Genomic DNA, 27231 nt, shown 5'->3' with positions numbered 1-27231 from the left:
TTGTATGCATGCACAAAGTGTCAGGTGCAGGTAAGAGCAGCCATCCATAGCGACTTAAAGCAGTCCTCAGGTCGGCTTCCAGCTGGTTTTCTTCATCTCCAGGAGTGTGTGTGACAATATAGACTGCATTCACTTACATATCTGTGTATTATATATGTGTTTAACCTGTAAACCTAAACGTGTCATTGTAGTTCAATCGGAGCCTTTCCTGATCAACTTTATTATGTATTCTCAACCCATATTCTAATACAAAATATAACTCCATGGAGCTCACATTTGCTATTCTCATCATGACTGATAAACGGCTATGCAACTATGGCGGAGTTATGCAAAGTCTTTTCGCACTGGGTTTATAAATTTGATCCATTTTGTCTCATGCAGAATTATTATGATGTTGTTTTTTTTAGTAGATTATTCTGTCTTGTTTTTTAGAGGTTGATTTACATCAGAAACACAAGTTAGAAGCAAATCACAGCCACCGGCATGTTTTTAAATAAATAATCTGTATCGTTACAACTTTATTATCCACAAAATGACTATATGCGACTGTTTTTGCAGCATTATTATGATTATTGTATAAGTGACAGTGAGCCAGCTAGCACAATACCAGGACCCTGAAACAGACAGATGGAATTCAGCCATCATTCATTTTATTCAGGGCTGAAATAACAGATTGATCCCAAAACGAATAATTCTGCCAATTTATATTTTTAATTTAATTAACAAAGCTGATGAAAAGTCATAGAATGCCCGTTCCAGTTTTCAGCATAAAAGTCTTGTTTTGCCCAACCACCAGTTCCAAACCCAAAGGTATTCAGTTTATATTATTACTAAACAGAGAAAAAGCAGCAAAACCACTCCTACTGCTTTCCTACCGAGGCCGTCTGAGGACTGATTTGGAGCCTCAAACTAGTTCTTTGCCAAAGAACTGGCTCTCGGCTCAAGAGCGGCACCAACACTTTGCTGGTTTAGAATCAAGAACCAAGCAGCTAGTCGAGGGTTGACCAACAACACCAAGTAAAACGTGGTGGTAGTTACAGAAAAAATAACAAAAAAGAAAAAATGTGTGCCCCCCTCCAAAAAAAATCAAAAATAAAAATAAAAATTTGACCGAAAAGAAAAACCAGAGCTTTAGCATGGGTATGAAATCAACTCAGCTTTGTGTGGAAAGCTGGTGAAGTCATTATTCGTGTCATTTTCCTGCCATTTGATGTTTGATTTTGCCAGCTGGCATTTTTAGACGCTGTTGCAAATGCCAGCTCATGGAGTGGCGTTCACAAACACCGACTGCCATTCGCAGCGGCATTTATTAACACCTACTGCAGATATTAAAATACTGAGCAGCTTTCCAGCAGCGGTTTGTGGGAGAGACAAACTGTCTATTTGAACTTTGGTTCTCAACATAAGTTCAGACTAAACTAGTTGCAAAAAAAAAAGGTGTTCAATGAGACGTATACATTGATGTAATGACGTGGCTCTACGGTGGCCTCTCGCCTGTGGAAAAGCAAACTGCTTCTCATGTTGAATCAACTCCGAACCAGCTCTGGCACTGGCCCAGAACCGGCGCATGGTTCATTTTGGTGAAAGTGTAGTGACAATGGAAGAGCTGAAGCCAGAGAAAGGTTGCTGAAGAAGTGACATGTTAATTAAAAAGTCTAACATTGTACCAAAAGTGAGCATAGCAACGTAAAAAAAAACAAAAAAACATACTGCATCAGCAAGGTCTGAAATTTTACAGTAGTTAGATCCTTCCAGATGCGCTATCCAAGCTTTTCTGCAGAAGCACAAAACCAATGGCGGTGGTCAGCCAAGGATGCCGTGAAGCAAAACAAAAGATGGCAGCAGATGGTGTGGACAGATTTTAAATGTTTGACTGGAGGATACAACAAGTATGTGTGCTGGCAACAGTGAAACATGCTGGAAGTTCCTATCAGGTCCAGGGATGGATTTCTGCCAATGAAGTTGGGAATGAAGTCAGAATGAGCAGTTTTCTCATTGCTGACATATTCTTGTGTCATATTCTGATCCAGTATGACGAAGGAGGCGTCTGATTGCTGCCAGATTCATTTTGCAGGGTTTGGTCAGAGATATAGCTGCAGTCACAAGAAGGACAAGGGGTCCGCAGCAATAGAAATTGTTTATTGCATTAATTTTAAAAGCATGATTAAACATACACAGATTGCAAACATTTTTTACAGCTATTTTTCATTTATTATGTGACTGCAGTTACATGGATAATGGACTCAATCATACACAAATTACTATGACTCAAAGAAGGTGGCTCTGGATATTAGCGTAGCTTAGCAGCATCATCACCGAACTAAGTTTCCAGTGACTGTCTTGTTCCGTCTTTGCCTTCTCATCCTTGCATGGATAATTAACTTTAAATACACTCTCAATCAAACGTGCCCAAAGTTTTCATATGCAAAGTAACAAAGCATAAAACGGCTAAACCGCTCTTTAAAGTAAATGAGTGGCCTGTATAGCGATGATGGCTGTGTAATGGTGTGTGAGAGCAGATATGCAGAGAGCCAACTCTAAGTGTGTGTGAGAGAGAGAGAGGATGAGAGAGAGCAAAACCACAACTGTGTCTTGTAACTCACCTCTTCCAGCGTTAATACAGACTCTGAATCTGTCTACCCTTTGTCTCGCTCACTGTCTCTGTCTCTGCCTTTGTTTTCCTTGATCTTCCCCACGCTGAACTCTTTTATTCTCACCAGCTCCATTTTTTTTTTTTCTTTTTTACCTCCCGGTCTTTTTCCCTTTTATATTGGTGCCTGCATTTAATTCCAGTGTCGGCTCACCAACACTTCACACAGACACACATGGTGAGAGTTGCTGCAGTATACTGACTGTCAGTGTCTCTCCCGGTCCTCTGATTTCAACCAGTTTCCACTTGAACTGAAACGTAATCGCCTTATATTACTCGCTGCTTGTTTAGGGGCACCGCATAGATGCCTTAACTATTGACCTACATACCTTTCATTTCTTGCATGTGTCTACACACGGGAAAATCAGCTTGCTCGCTCTGCCTGGAAGAAACCGATCTCGCGTCTTTCAGCATTTAGAGGATCACACACATCAGTCAACACTCTGTTTCCAGTGCTACTATATGTAGCTGTATTTTGTGTTTAAAAGTTTTCAGTTTGAATAGTTTCAGATCATTAAAAAAAAAAAGTTTGCCACCCTGAATGTCAGAACAGTAGAAAAGTGCTTCAATCATCTGTTCAGAATGAAAAAGCCACTTGAGCTTGTAGCTTTTCCGCCGTTTCATCACAGCAGCTTTTCACATTGGTTTTCTAAGTGTTGCATCGACACAGATCTCTTCAGTCTGAAACATTACAATGAGACATTTAATGTTACTGGATATTTCTCTATTTGCACAAAAAAACACTGCCTCGTGCTTATTTTCACAGATTTCTCAAGCTTCGAGGCTCGGTGAGCTCAGGTCAGGGTCAAACCAATGCATGTAGTTGTTAATCGGAAAGGTCTAACAAGGGACAAGCAATTAACTGGCTGGTGTACTGTATAGTAAGTAGGAAGGATGGAGATCAGAGTTACAAATGGACCACTTAATAAGGTGCTAACTAATGTTTTGACACGCTGTATGTCTTTATTAGAGTAAGAACCTGGGTACATGATGCGTGACAGGAATTTGCCTCTACATTTCCCAATGACTTGAAAGCGAGAAAGCTGACCCCGTTTGTTGCGCCAGATGAGAAGCGAAGGGATCACCAAAGCCGTCGGGGTTCCTCCTCTTGAGACCTCGAATATCTGTGTCAAATTTCACGACAATCTATCAAAAAAGTTGACATGATACTTCACTCTGAACCACGGTGTTGGATTGATGGATGGATTGGCCCCACCGACATTGCCCTCAGTGTGCCTAAAAACGGCAGCCATCATTATCATCTAACTGTATTCCTCGGCACAGTTTGTCATGGCGGGGGATGGATTCCCACCTGCTTATAATGAGAAAATCATTGATACAGAAAAGAACAGAGGAGAGGTCTTTCTGTGTGTGTGTGTGTGTTTGTGTGTGTGTGTGTGTGTGTGGGTGGCATGTATCTGGTGTGCAGATGAAACTGTGATTCCCAGGAAACCAGGGCAGGGTCAGAGGAAAGGGACAGCACAGCTCAAACCTCCCCGCGGCTCTCTCTGCGCTCCTCATCCTGCCTACCTATCAGTATTCACCAGACCACCCCTGCCTCCTCTTATCAGGATTGAACTGATTTGGCCTTACAGTAGTTTCCACGGCTGGCTTATGTGTGTGTTTTTTTCCCTCCCCTACAGCTGTTGGTTCCCAAAAAGTAACGGATCTGCCCATTTTCTGTTATTCTTTTGAACTTCTATTTGTTTGGTTCCTTTTTTTTTTTTTTCCATTTCACTTTCTCCTCTTCCTCCCCTCCTGGTGTTTACAGGAGACTCGCTGCTCCTGGACACACTGGCCACTTTCACATGCACTCCTTGGACTTAATCTCCCCCCAACGTCAGTCAGACTGACAAGCGTGACTCGCCCTGTCCTCCTCCCCCCTCTCTCTCTCTCTCTCCCACTCTGTGTCCCCTCAAAAAGCCGCCAGTCTTTTCCTCCATCCCCCCCCCCAAAAAAAAATCTCTCTTTTCCATCTGAAAAAAATACACAGCACTTTGGCACCGGCTTGTCCTTCCCTTTCTCGCATGACATAACACCCGTTCGCTCGTCTGCACCTCGCCTAGAGTCTGAACTCTTAAGTGAGAAAATAAACAGAAAGGGTTGAGCGTTCATTTGGTGACTGAAGGTCACCTCTGTTTCTGAGCGATAAAAAGGCTTAGCCTATTTTGACAGCTGGCAAGCTTTCACCTGTTCCCGAGCTTTCCCTTTGGCTCGAGGCAGATGCACAGATGAAAAAAAGTTTAAGCGGGGTTGTTTTTTTTTTTTTTTCATCTCCTTTTGTGGACTTTGTCAAAGTTAAAACTAAAAAAGACTTAAAGCAAGTACTGTTCCTGGCAAGCTGCCTACCTTTCAGCATCCCTGCATCACATCTGGTCCCACTGTGTCTTTTGTTTCCATTTCATTTCTCATTCAGGTTGTGTCTTATCTCTTTTAATCATCTTTTTTTTTATTTACCTCAGTGTCTTATTGAGTTGTTGTCTGTCTTTTGATTTACTCCATAATTCATGTGTTTAATCCTTTTGTTTTCAGTTGATTTTATTGGTGGATTTGACCCATTCCCACTCTACCATGTAAATGAGAAACCATCTCATTTCCTCTTAAAGCCCATGTACCTGTAAGTATGAGTGTAATCTCATTCCATTATATATGTATTCATCCCTTAATGTGTTCAAAGTGTGATCATGACAGCTGATTTATGTTGACAGTTACTCTTTTTGCAGCATTTTGTGGTCACATAAAGTTTGTGTTGTATCCATTTGGTAATTGTTTTGTCTTTTAGGTTACACTCTTCAATTTCCTGAAACTATTCAGTTTAAATTAATCTCAAGTTAAGACCTATTTATGTGTTCATCCTTGAGATTTTTTGTGTTGTTTTTTTTTTATGTTATTTGTTCAGGGTAAGGCTCAAGTGATTGCAACACAGCACTGACTAGCCGATACCACGCAGGGGGTTGCTCGCTCGCTATCTGGAGCGTTGAGTCATGTCTGGGGAGTAGACTACTGTCTGAAAACATGCTACATCCTGTCAGATTGCTTTGGGGGAATATAAAGGTTTTTCATGGCACTGTTGCGGCTTTGTGTGTCTTGTGTATATATATATATATATATACATACACAGCCATCATATATATATATGCGGTTGTGTGTGTGCGTCCACACTAGCCCGCAGGCAGTTACTGGTAAAGGCACATTGAGAAAAACATACAAAATTCTGTCTAAAATTGGATTAATCAATTAAGTTGTGCAGAGAACTTAATAACAATAAGCCTGGGAAGTCATGTAATAATTCTCTGCCAACATGAAATGAATATTTTATTAGCTTCTTGACAGTTTAATCAGCTCCGTCTCTAATGGGAGGGAGGAAGTTTTCGTCTCCCCAACCTACTGGGAGTTATATCCTGAATAAATTCATCCAGGGGAAATGTGTGTGTGTGTGTCTATATATACATGAGTTGCCCAACAACTGCTAACCCTCTGCCCTTTTTTTTCTTTCCGTGTTTTTGTCCTCTCCAGGTCTACGTAAATAGGAGAGCGTTCAGCAGGGAGGTGACACAGCGATTTCTCAAAGAGACGAAATGGGTGTTTTGACACAAACATCCCAGTGCACTTCGGCACACCAGACGTTCCTCCCCCTTCTTGATTTCAGTACTTTAAACATGTCATTTACTCGTGCGCTGCCCCGAAAAAGCCAACATTTCTCAGTTAGGGTCCTTTGTGACGGGTTCAGGGAACGAGGGATTTACAGTGTAACAAAGCGTGTATTTAGAGGTGTTTGTGTATCAATCATTTTCGTTGTGTTGAGCGCTCTGCTGAGATCCCCGTCGCTGCTCCACTCCCCGAGACCGTGACTGTATAGAACATGTACAGCTAATAAATACGTTGTGTATGTAATCAGGGACTGCCCAGCATTCCCAGTCTGTGGTGCTGTGTCTTAGAGGACTCAGTGATTTAGCATATTACTGCTGGTTTGGCTCAGATCTTGGCCGAAGGGCTGAATTACAGTGGGAGCCTGTGGAATGAGCCATTGTGTGCTGCCTGTTTACTTTAGGCCAGGATCTGCGTGCATAAATACAGACGCAAAGCAGGAAGAGGCAGGGGAGTAGAGAAGTAGAGTGCGGGGAGGGAACAAAAGCCCCAAACCTACAGGGGCATCTTGTCAAAAATAGAAAATGTAAATAATGAAACTAAGGGGGGGAGATTTTTTTTTTTTTTTTATGATGCAGAGTTTTGCAGTGTGAACTATCAAGAATGCAAAAGAGCGTTAGCCTGTAAGAGACGTTCAAACGCAAAGAAATGGCATGCGAGTCTTACTTTTATTTCTGGAGTCTTATTGTTGTGACTATTTTCACCAACAGCAAAGTCAGTATTTCTGAAGTGTCAGGTGTTAGATGATACGCTGAAAAGATTTTATTTTCAGATCTCCTCTTCCAACTCCTGACAGATGTGGCATAGGTGATCATTACACACGCTCAAGCAAAGGTTACACGGCGTATTTTTAACTTGAAGACAAACAATAGGAATTGTTTTACTGTTCGTGTTGCGCACAACAGTGTTGAGTCATTTGGGTTTTTGGTCTTCAGCGTAGAAGCAGCTTCACCTGAATAGATCAGAGCGTTGTCTCCTGTCAGCTCAACAGTTTAAATTCTCAATGGTGATAGTCTCGGTTGTGATCGTTTTCTAGCATGTTTTTCTTTTTAAACAGGGTTTGTATTGTAATTATGTGTATAGCATACTGAGTAATAACAAAATAGCAAAACTGGTGTCTTTAACTGGCCACAAATGAGCTGGTTGAACTGTAACTGAGAGCTTTTTTTTATGGAGTTGTGTCATTCTTGGATTTGTTGTATTCTGACCCAGCAACATGATGACTTCTCTGAGTGTAGAAACATGGGTCATATCTCCTATACTGATTTGCAGCACTTTTTTTTTTCTCGAACTGGGATATTGTCTCTAACACCTCCTGTTGTCTTACTGCCTGTGTGAATCACTGCTGTCCCCTGGTGGTTAAAGTGTTCATGCACAGTTTGCAAGGCTTCTGAGTTTCTGCTTTGTGTTGGATCTTCCATAAATCTCCATATTCTGTCATATATTTGTTTGCAGATGATAGTAAATCTTAAAACGGTATGCTAGTGTGTAATTTTCATGTAGGAAAACATTGGCGGAACAGTCAGTTCTATTCTACATCATTTAGATTTAGGATTTTTTTTTTGTCTCTCACTAATTTTGAATCTAGTGTATTTTCAGTATGTCATTTGTTTGGTTGCAATATTCTGTGGTGCAAAGACTGAACCTTTTTTTTTTTTTTAAATCAGAAGAGTTGTGAACAAAGAAGTTGCTTTGGATGATTTCGGTTCTTTTTGTCTTTTGTCAGCACCCACAAATATCAAGTGACTGTCAGATTCCTCTGTGATATTAGATGTACTTCACTGCCAGATAGACCGCCTACAAACTGTTACGATTCTGAAAAAAAAAATCATCCGACTACTTCTGCTACTACTTTCAGAATGATGAGAGCGAGCCACTTTGATTTGATCCGTCAGCTCTCTGTTTGAGAGATGCAATAATTTGTATGTCCTTATTGTCTTTATAATTTAAGGTTTGCACACTCCTGGTAGGCTAACTGGTGTGTGGTTAGTAGAAACACAAAGCACCTCATATTGTAACATTATCAGTATTAGCAGCGAAATGCTAGTAAAATTGTTATGTAAAAAGTAGTCTTCCTCTCAGTGCAATACAGCCTTTTCCTAAGCCCGAGTGACTGGTATTAGGTGGAAGCTGTCATGGTTGTGTATGTGCTAGTCTCCACTGAAAAAGATTCCACCTCTTTGTAGATAAGTCTTTTTCTTTTTATAGGAAGTGGAAAAGATTATTTTTCTCCTCTGTTTTGTGTCCTGTTTTGCTCTAACCCCATGTGACCCGACTGTGTAATCCTATTTATCCAGAACTGTGCTTTGTGTTCATGTAAATAGGTGTTTGTTAATAATAATAAAAAAGAATGTGCTCTTTTAACAGTCTTTTGTGTTGCTTTGTATGCATTTTTTTTTTTGTTGGTGTTTTTGCTGGGGTAAAAATAAATATATTATGATGACAGCGCACAAGTGGAACAGCTTGAAATATTTATTGTAGAAAATAATCTGTACACTCTTACAAAACAACCGGCACTCTTTCTTTTTCATCAGTACAAGGGAAATTGAGTGCAGTGGAAAACTCAAGGCCACTCATGCAACACCTGTATAGTGGTGGCTTTTCACTACAGCCTCAGGACATGAAAGCACGAACGCTGCCTCTGATGACAGCTCTGCAGATGGGGCAGTGACGCAGGCTGGCAGCACAATCACCACAAACCACCAGATGACCACAGGGGATGAAGACAATAGACACCAGCTTGTCCATGCACACTTTACACGTCCTCTCCTCCTGCAGCTGCCTCAGCAGCTCCTCTGGACTGGGGTCCTTCACTGCTGGAGAACACACGTACGCAAACTGTTTGTTGAAGCTGAGCATAGTGACTGGAGCCTGATCATTGCAGGATGGAGCAACCATACTAAGAAAAGCATTACAAGGACAAAAGTTGATTTATTGCAAAAGATTAACATGTTGAACTGACCTTTCTCTCTGATGGGTGTCTGCGTCCTCACATTTCCTGCACTGGATCCTTGCCTCACGTCTGGCTCTGAAGAATAATTTAAAAAGTCAATCATGCATATTATGAACTCGGACATCCACTGTAACGTTGACATGTGGGTTAATAGTAATTTTAACAAATGGGAACAGTAGAGGTTACATTTCCCTAAAGTATATTATAAGTATACAAGTACATTACAAGTCGTCAAAAACGTGGCTGACTGGTCTTTTAGCAGTTTTTAAATTTAAAGGGTTCCCTGTTGAAAATGGCAGGTTCTGTAGCTGTCTTTGGTGGATGAAATAAATAACTGGAAGAGCACTTCAAGAACACATTATCAACCAATGCAAAGGCCTTATCTTGCAGTTTTAAATTATTGTTAAGAAAGTGAAGAATCTGCACATGAAACCAGTGGGTTTTTCATTTCCCCATGCTCCACTCCCACACAAACTTTTGTGAAATTCGGCTTGTTAGTTTTGTTATTCAAAGACAAACAAACGGACAAATTGTGCTAGAATCATACCTCCAACTCGAGTCTTGTCTTGGAGGAGGAACAAATTAAAAAAATACTGCCTTGAAAATCTTAACTAAAAGCCAAAAAAATATAGTGAACAAATTGTTGCTTAAGGAGCCAAAGGAGAACAACTAGTTCTGTAGAAAAATGGCCCTTGACTTTTATTATATATAATTAAAATAGATTTGTCAATTTGTGAGCACAATTTTATTGCCGCTGTTTGGTCAATGTGGAGCTACATGTATCAACTTTACAGTTTGGTGCTTGTATCCTCCAGCAGGTCAGAAAATAAATGTTAGGGTTCATAAGGTGGTTAATGCAGTAGGAAAGAAGGAAAGGAGTAGAGGTACAAATCTTTATACAAATGGCACAGTGTGAAATATTGAATAATTTTACCTCCCTGAGCCTCAAAATGGGATTTAAATGAAACTATCCAACAAGTTTAAAGGAAACGTCTCTCTGGAACTGCTAGGCATTTGTAATGTGACCCCAGCAAGACACTATTTTTTGTCAAAGGGTTTGGTGAAAAAAAGGTAGAAAACCACTAATTTAGTCTTTTGCAATGTCTCATATTTGGAAAATCTTATGTAATTAGTAAGTAGTTGCTTTGGCTGTCAAATAATGACTTAATAATGGAGGAAAGACGACATTTTCACTTGAATTGTAGTGGAATAGAGGTACCAAGTGGCAAAAACGGGATTACTCAAGGAAAGCACAAATACCTCAAAATTGTACGTAAGTGTAAGTACTTGAGTAAATGTACTTCCCACCACTGGATGTTACCTCTGCTCTGCGGCCCTCTGTGTCTGTCCTCCTCCTCTGCGTGCAGCACATCAGTGACCAGGTCAGATACAGATGTGTAGTGCTGGCCCGTCAGAAGGTACTTGGTCTGGACCAGACTCTCCACCAGGCTGGCTTCAAACCCCATCTGCAGCACAGTCTGCACCACGGGAGAAAGCATGGCCGATGACGCTCCCAGACCTCCGACCATATCTGAGTGATGAGAGGAAGATAAGAGACACAGTGCAGTGACCAGTCGCTGGGTGCCATGTCAATTTTACACTTGTCCAAGCGGGACACGTTATACAAATGTACAAGACAAGCGGGGAAATGAATGAGTACTTGTGCAGCTTACCTTTGCCGGCCGATATATTACAAATTTCAAAGCACACACCTCCTCTGTATGTGCGCTGAAATGGATTATAATTGTGCTTCCTTCATTGTATGGAATAATTGCCCTCTCATAACTCCCCTGCAACCATGAGCAATCGTCAAATGGTTTCCATAGCACTCCCTAATTACCGCAATCCAAGAGCAAACATTAGCTCAGGTAATTTAACATCCATTAATTTCATTTTCGGCAGCCTTGCAAACCAAAGAAATGGAGCACCTTTCCTCCAAAGAGGATCTACTCAGTGGCTAATTTGAGATTTTCCAATAGAGCTTGTGTAAGGTATGCTTTCATCCATCAAATCAGTATTTCAACCAAAGGGGGGTACGCCCAGCTTGAGATAAGAATAATTAAATCAAATGGTTGCAGCCTTTATTTTTTCCCTTTGTGCAACCTGCTGCGCATCTCAAAATGTTTGCTCATCTTTCCCCCTTTTATGTGAACAAGCAGGAGTGCATTCTGACACTTTGATTCTTTGCAATGCAGGATATACAAAGATAATTGCTGGCATCAAAGCAGGAGGCCACTATATTGTAATTCATGTCTGCTTGGTAGGAGTCATATTTGTTCAGGTTCTTGGTACATAACGATCATCTTCTTCCCTTGTTTCATACGACTTACCGTTCCTGGAGCCAATATCTCTGCCTGTGGGAGTCTGTGATCCTCCCTAGAAAAATATATGACATTTTGAGTTTACAAAGAGAACTGTGACTCATTTAAGTGCAGCAATGACAAACTCTCATTCAGTAATGTGTAGTTATAATGTCTCCAATGTTAAATTGCAGATGCTATCTTAAAGGAGATAAAAGGGATAAGGCTCTCACCACTGTCTCACCCAGATGGAAATGAGCATCCTGTATGTTGCTGATATACTCCTGCCCTCTCACCTGGATTAAGAACTCACATCTGAAAAAAAAAAACACAAAAGAGGTGTTTTATAATATGCAAAAAATATCTATCTATCTATCTATCTATCTATCTATCTATCTATCTATCTATCTATCTATCTATCTATCTATCTATCTATCTATCTATCCTTTGGATTTTGTGCCACATACCTGCTCAATCAGTTTGTATTAAAATGTAGTCTATATGTTTTGTTGTATTTTCGTTACATACAACTACTGTACACATGGTTCAGAAAACATCATTAGTTGACTTCTGCATTACTAATTGTTTTTGTTCATTTGTGCTTCGAGATGAGACTTTTAATGATGGCTTCAATTGTATTTCAAATTTCAATTCACACATAATCCTAAACTATTGAATCTACGTGTCTACTTAACATTGCAGATTCTGAACCAGTTGCGTGATGAGAAATGACAGTTAAAGGGGCTGTAAACTTTAATAGTCACTGAGATATTGTCATCTAAGCATTGCCTCAAAATTCAATGCCGAAAGTGGGTCGATGGGCAACGTTTTAAACATTTTATCTCAGAAAGTATTTGATACATCAAGCTACAATTTAACAGATATCATTATAAATATCCATGTTTTGCGTTATGACCATTTCTGGCAAATCAGACATGGGCAAGCAGAAACTGCTGTAAAAAAAAAAAAAGTGTGATGATTTAAAATGGAATAACTGTTGCAGGACTAATTTTTCTTGCTGCAGAATGAACTGATCTGGAGCTGATCAGCTGCCTCTCTAATGGTACTGCATGAATCTTGACATTTAAAATGTCTAAAACCTTTGCACAGTACTCTATGTAATAAAATGCCAAATTATATATCCTGATGATGTCTTTATATCTTCCCGTAAAAGCCTTGTTGTTACCGTGGGAACCATTTGGCATGTTCCTGCCAGGGGTCGTCGCCTGGCTCCCAGTTCCTCAGTCCTCCATCACAGTAGAAGCATTTGACGTTGTCACCGTGACCTGCATCGATGTATTAAACTACTGTGAAAAGGAACTGAACACGCAAATCCACTGACATCTTTGCAGCTTTACAGTAAATATAGATAAAGGCCAATGTTGTCCAAAAAGATACACGAGTCAAATTGTACAAGGAGTTCATCAAATCTGTAAAACTACAATAAAGGTGAATCAATGCTTATCTGACACAGTCTAAAATAAAATCAACACTTTCACAAAAACATTATTTTGTATTTGTTTCCATGATGATATTGTGTCCACAACCTGTGTATTGCCTGAAGCTGTACAGTCCTACTTCTTTAGCAGCCCCAGCTTTGTCCAGGTTGTTCTGTCCACAACATCATGACTCAGCAGGACAATTGTACCATGAACTCTCTAACATAGAGGGCTCACTCTAGCAGTGACTGGATCAGTGCTGAATATATTTCCAAAACATGCTAATGTATTCTCAAATTTTGCACAAAAAAATAATAAAGAAAGGAATTGATTAGTTTATACATGTTTTTAAGCCTTACAGTGAGACATTGTGTACCTGTGTAGAAAAATCCTGCTCTGGCAAGAACATCTGGCTGGACTGAGGCCTCGGTGGGCCAGTTGTGGAAAGTGGTGAGCCGGGAATCCTCTGCTTCCATCTCCGGGTAGACCGCTTGTCCAGCTGTTCCTTGGTCATCCATAGTCATCCTCTGGAGCTGACTCAACAGCTGGCCGTCCACAGAGTCTGAGGAGCCAGCTTGAAGAGGAACATTTCCCACAGCTCGACCCAGTATGAAGCAGCAAGTGGGAAAATGCCTCTTGTGCTCAGCAGCTGGGCTGTCCCCGTGTACCCAGCATCTTAAAATCCCTCCGCAACAGAAACATTGAACTTTATCCCCGGGGCCTAGAAAGAAGAAGCCTGCCCTGGCCAGGTCTCCAGATGTGACAGGTGCATCTGCTGGCCAGTCCTGAAAAGTTCGAAGCCTCTCCCCTTCTCTCCGCATCTGAGGCTCCTCGAGGATGTGCAGCATAGTTCTCCTGTCATCCGTCATTGTGTAGCATGTAGGTTTTCCTTTCCCTTTTTGTCCTGTGCCAGTCCTCCCTTTCGCGGTCCATAGTGGAGTGCACACTGAAGGTGAGTGCAAGCAGACCAGCTGAAATAATATGATCAGCTGCGGGGGCCTGCACAGCGGCCTACAGGAGACTGCTTTCCAGAAAATCCCCCGAATGCCAGAACGTATGCTCATTGATCCTTGCATGAATGACAGCCTGAACATGCCATGTTGCTCCGCCTCTTAGGAAAAAAGGCTCAACATGTAAATCATTACAGAAGCACGCAGTAGCCTAACAACTAATTAAAGGGATATTATAGAGCTATTATAAAAAAAAGCATTAAGCACAAGAAGGTAATTTAAAGCTTACAAATGCATGGCAGACAAAACATTTAACCCATAACTCATGAGAATACAGGGAATTATGTGATGATTTTCCATTAGTGGCACAGTGGATTACACCTCATATAGGAATAAAAGTGTTGTGGTTTATCCCATAGGTATTGATTCTGAACTTGCAAATTAAGGGCTAAAATGTGAATGTTACGCATAAAATAATAAGCTGTGTAGTCTTTCACTGGAGGTATACCACGATAAACAGAGGTACATGGGGTACCTGTTTCATATTTGTGGTATTTGTTGTGCACATTTTGGTTCTAATACTAAAACGCTGACCAAGTTTAGGATGTTAAAATTGTAGCAAATGAAAGGTTGAAAAAAACAATGAAAGCATAAGCTACACAAGATGAGAAATTAAATCTGCTCTTATGTGTGAGTGTTATAAACATGCTACTGTCATGTCAATGGCTCATATAATCATGTTTACTCACCACATGTACAGTAAGCTACACATTTGATTGAGTTTTGGGGATTGTATGTATGTATCATTGCTACCTCCTGGTGGTGAAATAGAGTAATAAATACAGTATCACACAGCCTAACCAGATCAAGATAAACTGCTAGACATAGCATTTAGAAGTGTCCTACATTTACATTTTGTTTTTTTTTTTTAACCTGCCAAAAACATCTGGCTGTAGGCTGCAATGTAACCACATGAGGGGTTTCACTGATCTCCTTTAAAAGAAGTTCACTCTGGCCTTATTGCACCTAATGCCATCATTTAAATTCCAGAAAGTCTCACATGAGCTCTGTGCTGAACCGAACCGCCAGATGTAAGAAAACCACAGACAGTCTGCTGACAGCTGCAGGCGCTGTTCACACCGCGGCCTCTGCAAACGCCACACAGACAACAGTACTGACGCCAGCAGGAGCACAAACTTGTTCATGAGTCGGGTTCATTCGTTATTTCTGCATCTCTAAATCGCACAGACTGCTTAATGTATTCACTGATAACAGAGAGGATGCTTCAAAGTTTTGCCACCCCGCGGGGAACGACGTGAACTACAGCGGCGGCTCAAAGCCCGGATGGAGCAGCCATTGGGGAAGTGTACAGGGCTTTAACGTAACTGAGGAGGGCTCTCTCTCTCTGTGGAATAAAAAAAGAGACAAAGTAAGAGGCCACCGAAGATTGAAATATTCAAGATCCGAAAGGCCCATTCGGCGACACACACCGCTAACTTGAAAACCTCCACCGGGACTTGACTGCTTTCGGACACAGTATCCGAGGCGACAGACTTGAACTGTGGAAGTTGGGATACGTCCACACAGCGGAAAATATACAGCTGAGCCTGCGCTACAACTGCTAGCCACACGCTAAGCAGCACAACTAGCCTCAAAGCTAACTGTAACTGAGCTGTGAACTTGCTTTCAAATCACGGGGGTTGAAATTCAGTCACAAGCTCAGGCTCTGTGAGAATCCAGGGACTTGCTTAATGAATTATGTCTGCCACAAGCATTGACCCTCAGGTAGGAAGGACGTCGTACTTCGCCTATAAAGAGCTTGCAAGCTAGCTACGTGCTAACGTTAACGATTTATTGGGCTATGGCTATTCCTCGGAAGTGCTAGCTAGCCACTAGCGTTGGCCGGTGCATGTAGCTAGCAAGTTAGCTACATTCTGTTAAATTGTTAAATGTTTTAATGGTTGTAGTAGAAAGATGACACTTACACGTTAGTATGCAGCCCGTTGTCAAACATGCCTTTAAAAGAAATAATTTGCAGTGTAATCGACGTAGAGAAAAAAGTCTCAGCCTTTGACTGAATGCGTGAAACCTAAGGCTAGTTAAACAGATTTACATAAAGACTGAGGCTAACTCATTCTGTGAATAGAAACTTTCAATGTTATGTGTTAAGGTGTCTAGGTTGACCTAAATGTTTGTATTCTGTTAAGGGAAACTAAGTTTTCAAGCTGCAGCAAGGCTGTTGGCGTTCAGAAAGCCATTTTAAGAGAGCTACGTTAGTTAGCGAAGTTGTTAGTGAATTGACGCTAGCATTAGCTAGTTAATTAACATAAGTTGTACACTAAATTGTGTAGTACATCAAATAAATTGTAGTAACCTATGTAGCCAACCGTAAGCATCTGCACAATTAACTGTACACTAATGGTAGGTAGATGTTTTGCATTGCCTTTCTTCAGGAAGTAGTCTTGTGTTCAGTTTCAGGGCAATGAATAGATAACATCATGGAGTGTACTGTCTAAACCAACGTGTGAAATCTCAGATCTACTGAAAATAATCTCGTCCTATCTTTTTTTCTCTCTCTCTTTTTATGGTGGGACATGGATGCAGAGATCAAAGGGACAAGCATCTAAAGGTGAGTCTAGATAAATTCTGAGGATATATGTATAGCCTCGGCCTTCCTTCACCAGTTCAATCAGCGTTAGTCTTATCCTGTCTCTGATATGCTCTACTGTTGGGCTCCACAATCGCTCCACAATGGCAGAATACCTTTGCTATGCTGAGGATGGTACAGTTTGATGGAAGGTGCAGATTAAATTATTTAACTGAGGTGACAAAGTAATTTGCTCTTATGTCACTTTTGCAGATGAAAAGACATACTGAAAAGGACATTAATTTTTTGAATTAATGCGGCTGACTGTATCCTAAATACATTCCTCAGAAGTCAATTATCAACATGAAGCAAAAACAAAAATTAGATTAAAAAAAAAAAAACCCAGTGGTGCTGTTTCTCCCTCTGTGGTAAAATATCTACTATGTCATTCAAATTTTGGAAACCACTGGTCACCGTGGATAACATTTTTGCATCTGTGACTTTTGGGGAAACATTCCATTGTTTATTGCTGTTTCCATAATGATAAGTTGTTGATGATGCTAAATGCAGTTTTCTTAGCACAATGCTGGTGCAGTCTGAGGTTTGACATTGTACTTGTGGTTTTACATTTACATTTCTGGTTCCATCGCAATACTACATTTAAGTATTTCATTTGAGTATGACACACTGGTTGCTGTGGCCTTACAAGTTGTGTGTAAAACTTTGTAATTTGCTGTTTAACAAGGAATGGAGGTTCTGGTCAGCTTGTTGAAATTCTTTAAATGCTTCATGATCCACATCACCACTGTCCATCCTTATCGCCAGGATGTTCCAGTCATATTTCACTGAATGTTGTCATGACCAGAACCTGTTGTAATAGTAGTAGATTGAAGCAGACCACAACCTGAAAGCTTACAGATATTTATTATTTCAAACCCAAGTGATGTGAACTATGACTTTAAACACAAATGAGAGGATAGTTTTTTGTTTGTTTTTTTTCAAACCCATCACTAATGCTTGTTGTGCAGAATGATTACCCAGTCGTTTGTTGTTATCAGCTCTTCACCAGCATTGGCATTGGTTGCGATATTGTATTTTTTTTTAAATTTTATGATCAAGTCACCTTTGATCTGCTGCAGTTGTTGGAAGAGGTGGAGTGGCAGACATGTCTTGAGTCATTCTTCACCTGCAGGTCTGGCTGGCAACAAGCCACAGACTGATTCACCTCCAGGACAGGATTATGTCAAGGGCCACAGGGCTATATGACAGAGCTTGCTAATTTTCATGTTATGTTTTGTTTTTGTCTTTTGGAAAAGTACATGCAAGAGAGGCAGACAGAGCTGAGTACAGACAATGAGACTTGTTACTGGTGAAATCAAACAAATTGTTTCCAGCATGAATTGATGTGGTTAAAACATTTTAATAGCAATACATAATCACAGGGTTATCTTTAAGTCTGTTCTGTGCTTTACTGGAAAGTACAGCTTCATAAGTTAAACAGAACCATCACCCATACATTTGATTTTAAATGTTCACTATTGCAATTTTGTCTTTTTTTGCAGTGCAAAATGGTTCGCTGCATCAGAAGGAGACTGTCCATGACAATGACTTTGAGCCATACCTCACTGGTCAATCAACTCAGGTACGGTCTACTTACCATCTTCTCTTGCATTCTTTGCGAGTATGTTGTTCATTATCAAATGCTGCAGTATGGCAAATGTTCGCACAGTGACCTATGAAACCATGACACTGAAGGCCTGAGCAATGAACTTTGGTTGCTAAGCATTACCTGAAGCAAAAGTCTAAAGTGTAAAACAAACACTATAGCAAACAAAGTTTTATTCATTTTTACAGGGTTATTTTAATGCTAAGTTATTTGCTAATGTTATGACTGCTGACTTTCATTCATTTATTCAGAACAACAGCTACCAGTCCATCACCGACCCCTACCTGTCCAGCTACTACGCTCCTTCCATTGGATTTCCATACCCGCTCAGTGAGGCTCCCTGGTCCACAGGTGGGGACCCCCCTATTCCATACCTCACCCCCTATGGACCCTTGAGTAATGGAGACCATCACTTCATGCCGGACACAGTCTTTGGCCAGCCAGGGGGCTTGGGAAGCAGTATCTACCCCCACAGGTTTAACTTTTTCCCTGAAAACCCTGCCTTCTCTGCTTGGGGCACAAGTGGCTCCCAGGGCCAGCAGACTCAAAGTTCAGCCTACGGTGGCAGCTATAGCTATCCTCCCAGCTCCCTGGGAGGCACTCTGGTGCCTGATGGTCAGACGGGCTTTCACAATGACACCCTGAACAAAGCCCCTGGTATGAACAGCCTGGAGCAGGGTATGGTTGGTTTGAAGATCGGTGGGGATGTCACTGGTCAGGGCTCAGGCGTCAAGGCTGTGGGATCTGTGATTGGTGGACCTGCGGTGGCAGCCACAGGGAATGGAGCCACACCTATTGGAATGCCTCCACCTAAACCCACCTCTTGGGCGGCCATTGCCAGCAAACCTGCTAAACCACAGCAGCTGAAAGCTAAGGTGAAGCCAGGAATGCCCAATCCAGCGGGAGTTCTTCCCCCGCCACCCATTAAACACAACATGAACATTGGGACCTGGGACAAGGGCCCAGTGACTAAAGTAGCCACAGCTCCACTGCAGCAACAGCAGCCGCCTCTTGGCCTGCCTCATGCCATGCCACCTCAAGCCCCCATGCAGCAAGGACCCATGCAGCCCCCCCCTCCCCAGTCTTTGGTGCAGCCCCAGATGCAGCCTATGGCCTTACAGCCCCAGCCTCCCCATCACCAGCACCATCAGCCACCACCGCAGCCCTACCAAAACCACACCCAGCCCCCACAACCCCAGACCCGCTGGATTGCCCCACGCAATCGTAACCAAGGCTATGGGCAAAGTGGCCCTGGCCATGATGGTAGTGGGGTGATGGGTGTGGTTGGTAGTGGGAACAATGGCCCCCAAACGTCTGCCAGCCAGGGACCGGGTGTAGAGTCCCACCCAGTGCTGGAAAAGCTGCGTGCCTCCCATAGCTACAACCCCAAGGACTTTGAATGGAACCTGAAGAATGGTCGTGTTTTCATCATCAAGAGCTACTCTGAGGACGATATTCATCGCTCCATCAAGTACTCCATCTGGTGCAGCACAGAGCATGGCAACAAGCGGCTGGACTCAGCCTTCCGGGTCATGAATGGTAAAGGTCCTGTGTACCTGCTGTTCAGTGTCAATGGCAGTGGTCATTTCTGCGGTGTGGCAGAAATGCGTTCACCAGTGGACTATGGGACCAGTGCTGGTGTTTGGGCACAGGACAAGTGGAAGGGCAAGTTTGACGTGGACTGGTTGTTTGTTAAGGACGTGCCTAATAGCCAGCTGCGCCACATCCGCCTGGAGAACAACGACAACAAGCCAGTGACCAACTCCCGCGACACCCAGGAGGTTCCTTTGGAGAAGGCCAAGCAGGTGCTCAAGATCATCGCCACCTACAAACACACCACCTCCATCTTTGATGATTTCTCCCATTACGAGAAGAGGCAGGAAGAAGAGGAGGAGGTGCGCAAGGTGGGTACAGTCATCTCATTCTGGTACTTTGAATGAACCAACAGTGTTTTAGGTACCTTTTACTAGAAAGCAGGGCTGTACCCATGATCACATTACCCCCATAGATGCTACTACATTTGATGGTTGATTTGCGAGAAGCTAATTCTTGCTTTTTTTTCCTCTTATTTGATCCTTTTGACAGACTTTTGAACCTGCTCAGATACAGAACCGCTCTCGGTTGGATCAGGTAAAGAACTGTCACATTTTCTTCTTGTCATCATTGATACAATTAGCATTATGTGTACTGATAATTGCTTTTGATTGTGGTGTTCACACAGTGAAGGTGAAATTTTACACAATATAATATGTAATTACAGTTTGAAGTAGATACATGTGATCCACTGTTGAACAAAAAGTCCTGTTGTTGACTGCACTATTATGTAACATTTATTTGTCTAATGTTATGTCTTTGTTGTTTCTTTCCAAACAGGAGCGCCAAAACCGGAATAAACAATAGAAGACATTTATCCTTGGCTTGATCAACAGTTACACTAGGACTTGATTTAAGAGACAGAAGAATATGAAAATGCAACCAAGCCCTTCATTTTTTTCTATTTAATCCTGGTGAATCTCTGCCATTGTCGAGACTTGTGCTTTTTTTGCCCCATGTACCACCACTTCTTGTGCAGGGATAACAAGCTGATTTCATGTATTACCTAGCCACCACCACACTCTTTAGTTGATTTTTTTTTTTTTTTAATATATTTTTTCCTCCCGTTCCATCACGTACTCTTCTCTCACCAGACTGGTTTTCTCTCTCTTGCCCCCATCCCCTCCTCTTTCCAATTGAATCAGGGTTTGACTGCACCATGGAGAAAAAATCTGCCACTTTATATTTCAGTACAATCAGGAACGGATGTGTCCTGCCCCTATTTGTCCATTTGGGGGCAACATTGCCATGCTTCAGAGGTTTAACTGTGCCAACAGGGTTGGAGGATCCCAAAGGCAATGTCGGACTTGGAACTGTGCGATAATAAAACTTCAATGGTTTATCTATTTTTCATTCAAATCGACAAAATCTCTATTTTTTGGCTTACTACTGACAATTTTCATTTCAGAAAACCTGTTTTCTGGAGCCTTAATGTTTTTTTTCTAATTATCGGTGACTTCTCAAAAGAACTGCTCAAACAGTGACACTGCTGGAGAAATCAGGGATAGTGTGAAGTCACACGGGACTTGAGACATTTCAGAGGAGGAATTGCAATGGCCTCTGGGAAAGAAATAACGGATGTGTCCTCCACAACCAGAACTCTCACCATTTAAATCAAAAATTGTACTATTGACATCTTTCACACCCCTTTGCTTTGCTTTCTTTCGATGTTCGTCTTGAAGGGGTCTTTTGTATGTTTCATCAGGAGATTCTGCTTGTGTACACAACCCAGTCTGAGAGAATTGTCGCATCCACCATTTTAAATTGCTTTATCAGAATTATGTAATGATGTAACTGCTACATTGAATCGTTGCTATTGCATTTTTGTTCTGCAAAAAGGGGGAGGGTTCACGTAATTGTCCATTCACCGTCATTCTGTCTTAATCCTCTGTTTTTTTGTTTTAATTTTTTTCCTCAAATTTGGTTTTGCTAAGTCTATCATGTTGGTCGTAATGCTAAGCTTTAACGTAGGAGCCTATATATTCATGGAGAAAGCCTAAAAATGTATAACCTAAAAATTAATGTAACTGATTTACTATCGAGTAAGAAAAAAATAAGAATGAAATGTGGTTTCTGTGTGTTTTTTGGTTGTTGCAACTATAGTTTGTTCTAGACTGAAACCATTGATTATGATACAGTAAAGTACTTTGAGGTATGTTAACAGAAAAAAAAAAAAAAGATTGGATATTAAAAAAATTAAATCATTAATAGATGTGTGTGCCCATGCATGGCAAGCTGCATTATAGTAAGTCTGCTGGAGATGTTAAAACTATTATCCTCCCTGCAGCTTGTCTTTAGGGTCAAAGTGTTGTTTTTAGTTTTAAAAAAAAGAAAAGAAAAAAAAAAACAGGAAAAAAAAAACTAAACGGAACAATGTGCCCCTGTTCTCGTGTCACTCATTGAAGAAACGTTCAAAGCCAGAATGCAGATTATTTGTTTGCAAGATCAGCATTTGAGATCAGCAGGTTCTCTCTTGACTAGTTTGAATTTGTCACTTCAGTACTTTGTGGATTGCGAGGTTACAAATGCTGCAGAGAGGAATGCTGCTAACAGACATGGCTGCCTCTTTCATTTGAAGGGATCTTTTCTCCTTTGTGTATTTGTGTTAATCTGATGTAGCCTCACAATAACCAAATTCAATTTTCAGATTCCAGTTCTCAATTTTTTCTGTTTGAAATATTTGATCTGAAACCGATAATATTGTTGGTTGCACCTGTTTGGGTAATGTGGCCTGGACGGTGAAGCTGTTTGTGTTTTTTCTGGTTGCGTTAGATGATGTATATGCTATTTGATCTGTCTTGATTCTGTGGGAGCCTTACCCGTTCTATTACTGAGATGGCAGGAGTGCTGCACTTTGATGAAGTAACTCGAGTGTGAACTGTGTCCTTCACAGCAGTATTTCCAGATGTGTGAAGCTCTAATTGTATTTCTACCTGGCCAGTGTACCCACCTGTAATCCAGAGAACTGACCTCTTAACAGTAGCCTTTTTTTTTTTCTCCTCCTTCTTCTTCTCCGTTTCACCTGCACTAATCAATAGCTAGGTTATCCAAGCAATACGGTGAACGCCCTTCACGTGTTTGCCTTCACCATCGCCACTCTCTCCGAACAGCGTAGAGTCAGGGGGGGAGGTGAGAAGCTAAAGGATGCCATCGAAGACTTTGTCGCAGCCGTCTTAGCCTCAGAAGGCTGGTTGTGATTACAGCACAGGGCTAACTTGCACGTTAACTGTCTGAAGATGTTTGCTGAAAGAGGGATGTCAGGATAGCCATGAAAGTATATTTATCAACACTACAAAAGGAAAAATGACATGACATACTAAATCGACATTGATTATCTTATAGGCCACAGCTGTAGTGGATATACCTTGTTCAAAAGATCTATCTTGGTTTTTCTTTATAGAAGAAATCAAGCCTTAATAAACTGTCCATTCAGAAATTACCTTGTCTTGATCTCATGAATTCTCTGTTAGCGACTAAACAAGACGCCTACAGTGACAAACAGAGGAAGCTATGGAGGGCAGCGTTAGTGCTTAAATGTCGTCGAAAGGTTTTCCAAGCTGTAACTAGTTTGTTTGTTTTTTTTCTCCCCCCACCTCGCTTTTAACAGCTGTTTTTTGTACACTGCACTGTTATCACGGCTGTCATCTGTTTCCACAGTTTCAGATGGTCCGCAAAAGAGTTGGAGTAGAAAAATGAAATGCTGCTGCTGCGTGGGATGAGACGTTTCTTAATTTAAGATTTAGTAAATGCATTCTGACATTTCTGTGGCTAACCTTACCTAAATATATACATACAGATGCTTGAAGTTGGAATGTGTGAGCATGTAGGAAGAGTTACTTTTTGATCGTCCAGTTCTGGCTTGCACACATTCTCTTTTTCTCTTTTAGGTCATGAAAATGTAGATTTTTTGATTTTTTTGATTTTTGATTTTTTTTTTTAAACAGTGTATTTGCTCCACAGTGGATTTTCTTTTCTTTTCCTTTCTTTTTGTTCACAGGAGCTCTCCATGGTGCTGATTTCCCAATTTGGAAGAACTGCTGGTAGGATGTTCCAGTTACGAAAAGAAGCAAAGAAAGCTATGTGGAGTGAAAACACTGTAGGTAGATGAACATTTTCTTGCGTCTTCGATGTGTGTAAGTGTCATGCGATAGACTGAATTGCCCTCAGATCAGGAGGGATGGTCTCTGGTACAAATCCACATCACAAGATGGCTAATATGTCATTTTCTTTTCCACATTTATGAAATTAACTCCGATCAAATGTAACCCTGCAAAGGCGACATGCATGGAGCAGAGATGGCATGACCATGTGTGATGCCCTCGTAAAATAATCACAAGAACAAGTAGAAAACTGAATGCAGCTCAGGCTTTATTTGTGACATCAGTACAAGACATGTATCCAACTAAGGTCAAATATGGCAAACAGTATCAGACTTTGTACTCTGAATGTCAGGGTAGCAAATGATTAACACTAAATAAATTAGGAACACAAAAAAAGATTTATTTTGTTTTTAAATTCCTAATTGAAGAAATGATGCTATATATATGTCATATTATTAGGCTGGGTGTTTGAAATTAATTACTGTCATTTTGTTATGGTGATGCAATTATTTAAGAACCTGAATGTTCAGGTTACATGAAAGAATATTGAAGTAATGATGCAGGGAAATGAAAGAAAAATGCAGCTTTTGCCAATTTGGGGTTCATTCATTTGTCTATATCTAATATAACATTTATTCAAAAGTATGAGTCGAAAGCTTAGATTTAAGTTGTGAAAACCGGATTTGTCTGCGCTACATGTTGTTCAGTGGGAAAAAGAACTAAAATATTTAGATAGGAAATAAGTTAGAATTCAGAAACAATGCCCTACTTTAGGAACAAAACAATAGCTTGTTAAAAAGTGGAATGAAATCCGAGTTGGTCTGTTGAGATCCAGTTTATTTGGTGCGGGTTTATCTGATTTAGTCCGGTATTCGTTATTGTGGCCCTCAGTGGTGTCCAAGCTTCAACGATGCGCTGTCAGACGGACGCCTGTAGGTGGCATTGAATCACTTATATTTCTATATGCTGACTCCATCCGAATAAACACCGCAGCCGTCGTTAGTTTGAATCCCCTGAAGGCTGCTCAGCCTCTGCTGTGGGCCTGAGCTCTGAGCCACACAGTCAAGGTGTGGTGGACTGGAACTGCTGGCCTACTTTTCACTCCTGAAATGATTTAGCACACACCAATTTCAGCTGAAGCTACAAATGAGAATAAAGCCCACACCTTAGTGGTGGCCTCAATTGCATTTTGTTAAAAAAATAAAATAAAAAAATTCAAGTTTGTCACAGCAGGACTGTAAAAGCCCCCCTAAAGATTTAACATTCAGCACCAAAAGCGCTGGATGTTTCCATTATCAAAGGCTCCCTTTAGTTTGGGTTGAATTTCTAGGCGGGATTTGCAGCCGATGCGCCAAAAACCTGTGTTTTACGTTAACCCTGCATTTTGAACATTTATCTTTATCATTTCTAACATTTCATATTTAGATAAACTCTCCCGCTTTTTGAATTAATCGTGCTGCCTGACAATAAGCTGATTTTATTGTATTTATTTTTTTTACACGTAAGAAATAAGAGTGGCGCACTTGAAATTAAAAGCCTTTCACTGAGCCCTGAATTAAAAAAAAAAGTTGAGATGCGTTAAAGGGGATCATACATTCAAACGATTGGCGAATATGTTTTGGTAAAAACCCAGAGAAGGGCCACTGACCCCACTTGGCGAGAGTCCAGTGGTTTTCTTAGACCTCCGTCGTATCTGCATGCTGCATTCTTAGAGTGAAATGACAGATAGAGATCAGATGAAACCGACAATTAAAATCTGTATTTTGGACTAACGACGGGATGTAAACGTTAACTGTGGTGACCTCATTTTACACTATAATGGCCTATTAAAGTACGCATTGCGTCCATCCAAACACACACACACACACACACACACACAGTCAGAGGCACGCGTACACATGCTTCCGCGCACGCACACGCGCTCAGTTGAGTGACAGTACAGCAGTCAGCTTTATCCCGCTGCTGAAGGTTGGTTGGCAGCAGCCAGGGCCTGTTTTTTGTAGCATTAAGGGTCAAAGTAGTAAAAACTACAGCCTGCGGCCTGATGGAATAATGAAGGAATAAAAAATGTGAAGCATGATGCTGTGCAGATTCCTCTCTTGGCATTCACCGCGTGCCTTAATTGTATGGACATTAAATCAAGGTCCGCTGTGAACACGCAGAGTGACAACCCTTTAAGAAGTCGCCTTTTCACCCTGCTGATGGGCGCAGAATGAAGCCAAAGCGCGCAGTTTTCTCAAACCCTGCCTGACTTCCACACGCTCAAACCTCCAGCATCTTCCACCAAGGAGGATGCAAGACCGCATGACTGCGATTTAAGTAGCCTCCAGCTCCCGTTTTCCGTGCGCGCGCTCGACTGTACACACACACACACACACACACACACAGACACGCACATGCACGCACGCACGCAAAATTAAAGCCGATTTGCAACACAATCACGCGCTCACAGACACACGCATTCGGACACTCAAATCTAAAGCCGATTTCTAGCCTACACCAGCAATAGTGCGCGCCGCCACATTCTTTTCCTGCGCCTCCTTGGATTCCACGCAAAGAAATATTGATATCACTGCGCCACAGCTCGGCATCAGAACACGGCCCATAATCAAATGATGTAAATCAAAGCTTGCACCTGAAGGAGGGGGTAAAAAAAAAAAAAACAAAAACACCTCAGCATGGCATTTGCAGAAACACTTCTCTCTAAATCGGCGGTCGTGCGTCTTTACGCATCTCTCGGCAGGTTAACCTCGCACAGAATGACAGCTCAAGCTACACAAGCCTCTCGCTTTGTCCTTCCTCAAAACCACTCAATTTTACACCACCTACCCTGACTCCCCCCCTCCACCCACCCCCCCAAAAAAGACAGAAAGACAAGAATGAGAAACAGAAAGAAGCAACGGTGGCCGTGCGTCACAAGGCTATTTGTTTGAAGTCATACATCCCACTGCGAAGAGTACTGTATGTTCCATTTAACTTGGCTTGAATGCAGTTCCTCGACTTGTCCACGATCAACGCCCTCGGACAAAACGCGCGATGCCTCCTCTTTCCTTTCATGCAGCTGACAAACTACAGAAGGCTACTTTTACATTAGGCTACAGTATCTCTTGGAGGGAAGAAAAAAAAAACAAAAAAAAAAACAGCAAGTCGCTCTAGCATATCCCTAAAGCTGCTGCAGACGGGGAGGCTGACTTTCTCGGGTCTGAGGTGGGGGGGAAAATGGCTTCTTCGTCTTCAGAAATGTCCTCTCTCCACCAAGAGTCAGTCGGTTCCTTTCTCGGTTCGTGTCTTTTTAATCTGACCCATTTCAGGCACAATCCAGCCCTGGATGCATGCCCCCCCCCC

The 27231-nt window shown here is 41.5% G+C and overlaps 3 protein-coding genes across 4 annotated transcripts in view; 2 read left to right on the top strand and 1 right to left on the bottom strand.

Annotated features, from left to right (window-relative positions):
* Window positions 1-8667, top strand: part of nkain4 (sodium/potassium transporting ATPase interacting 4) — a 46368-nt gene extending 37701 nt beyond the window's left edge. The window contains exons 6-7 of one of the 2 annotated variants that reach the window (XM_008277835.1): window positions 5183-5267; window positions 6167-8667. In XM_008277835.1, coding sequence (XP_008276057.1) covers window positions 5183-5267; window positions 6167-6176 — 95 coding nt within the window. In that variant the 3' untranslated portion in view covers window positions 6177-8667. Of the gene's footprint in view, window positions 1-5182; window positions 5272-6166 lie in introns of those variants that run through there. The other variant, XM_008277836.1, reaches the window with a different exon arrangement.
* Window positions 8668-8756: 89 nt separating this feature from the next.
* birc7 (baculoviral IAP repeat containing 7) lies at window positions 8757-13859 on the bottom strand. The gene is made up of 7 exons (XM_008277834.1): window positions 13367-13859; window positions 12738-12837; window positions 11785-11866; window positions 11582-11627; window positions 10573-10782; window positions 9261-9326; window positions 8757-9111 (listed from the first exon to the last, which is right to left on the bottom strand). Exons 1-7 carry the CDS (start codon window positions 13857-13859, stop codon window positions 8912-8914), a joined length of 1197 nt encoding a protein of 398 aa, XP_008276056.1. The 3' UTR covers window positions 8757-8911.
* Window positions 13860-15268: 1409 nt separating this feature from the next.
* On the top strand, window positions 15269-23222 carry LOC103354457 (YTH domain-containing family protein 1). Its single transcript, XM_008277832.1, has 6 exons — window positions 15269-15725; window positions 16545-16569; window positions 18090-18169; window positions 18445-20097; window positions 20279-20323; window positions 20567-23222. Exons 1-6 carry the CDS (start codon window positions 15699-15701, stop codon window positions 20591-20593), a joined length of 1857 nt encoding a protein of 618 aa, XP_008276054.1. The 5' UTR covers window positions 15269-15698; the 3' UTR covers window positions 20594-23222.
* The last annotated feature ends 4009 nt before the right edge of the window (window positions 23223-27231 follow it).

The sequence above is a fragment of the Stegastes partitus genome, unplaced genomic scaffold (genome assembly GCF_000690725.1).
Source record: "Stegastes partitus isolate 25-593 unplaced genomic scaffold, Stegastes_partitus-1.0.2 Scaffold108, whole genome shotgun sequence".
NCBI lineage: Eukaryota > Metazoa > Chordata > Actinopteri > Pomacentridae > Stegastes > Stegastes partitus.
The sequence above is the reverse complement of the archived record's forward strand: the minus strand, read 5'-3'. Positions and strand labels throughout refer to the sequence as shown.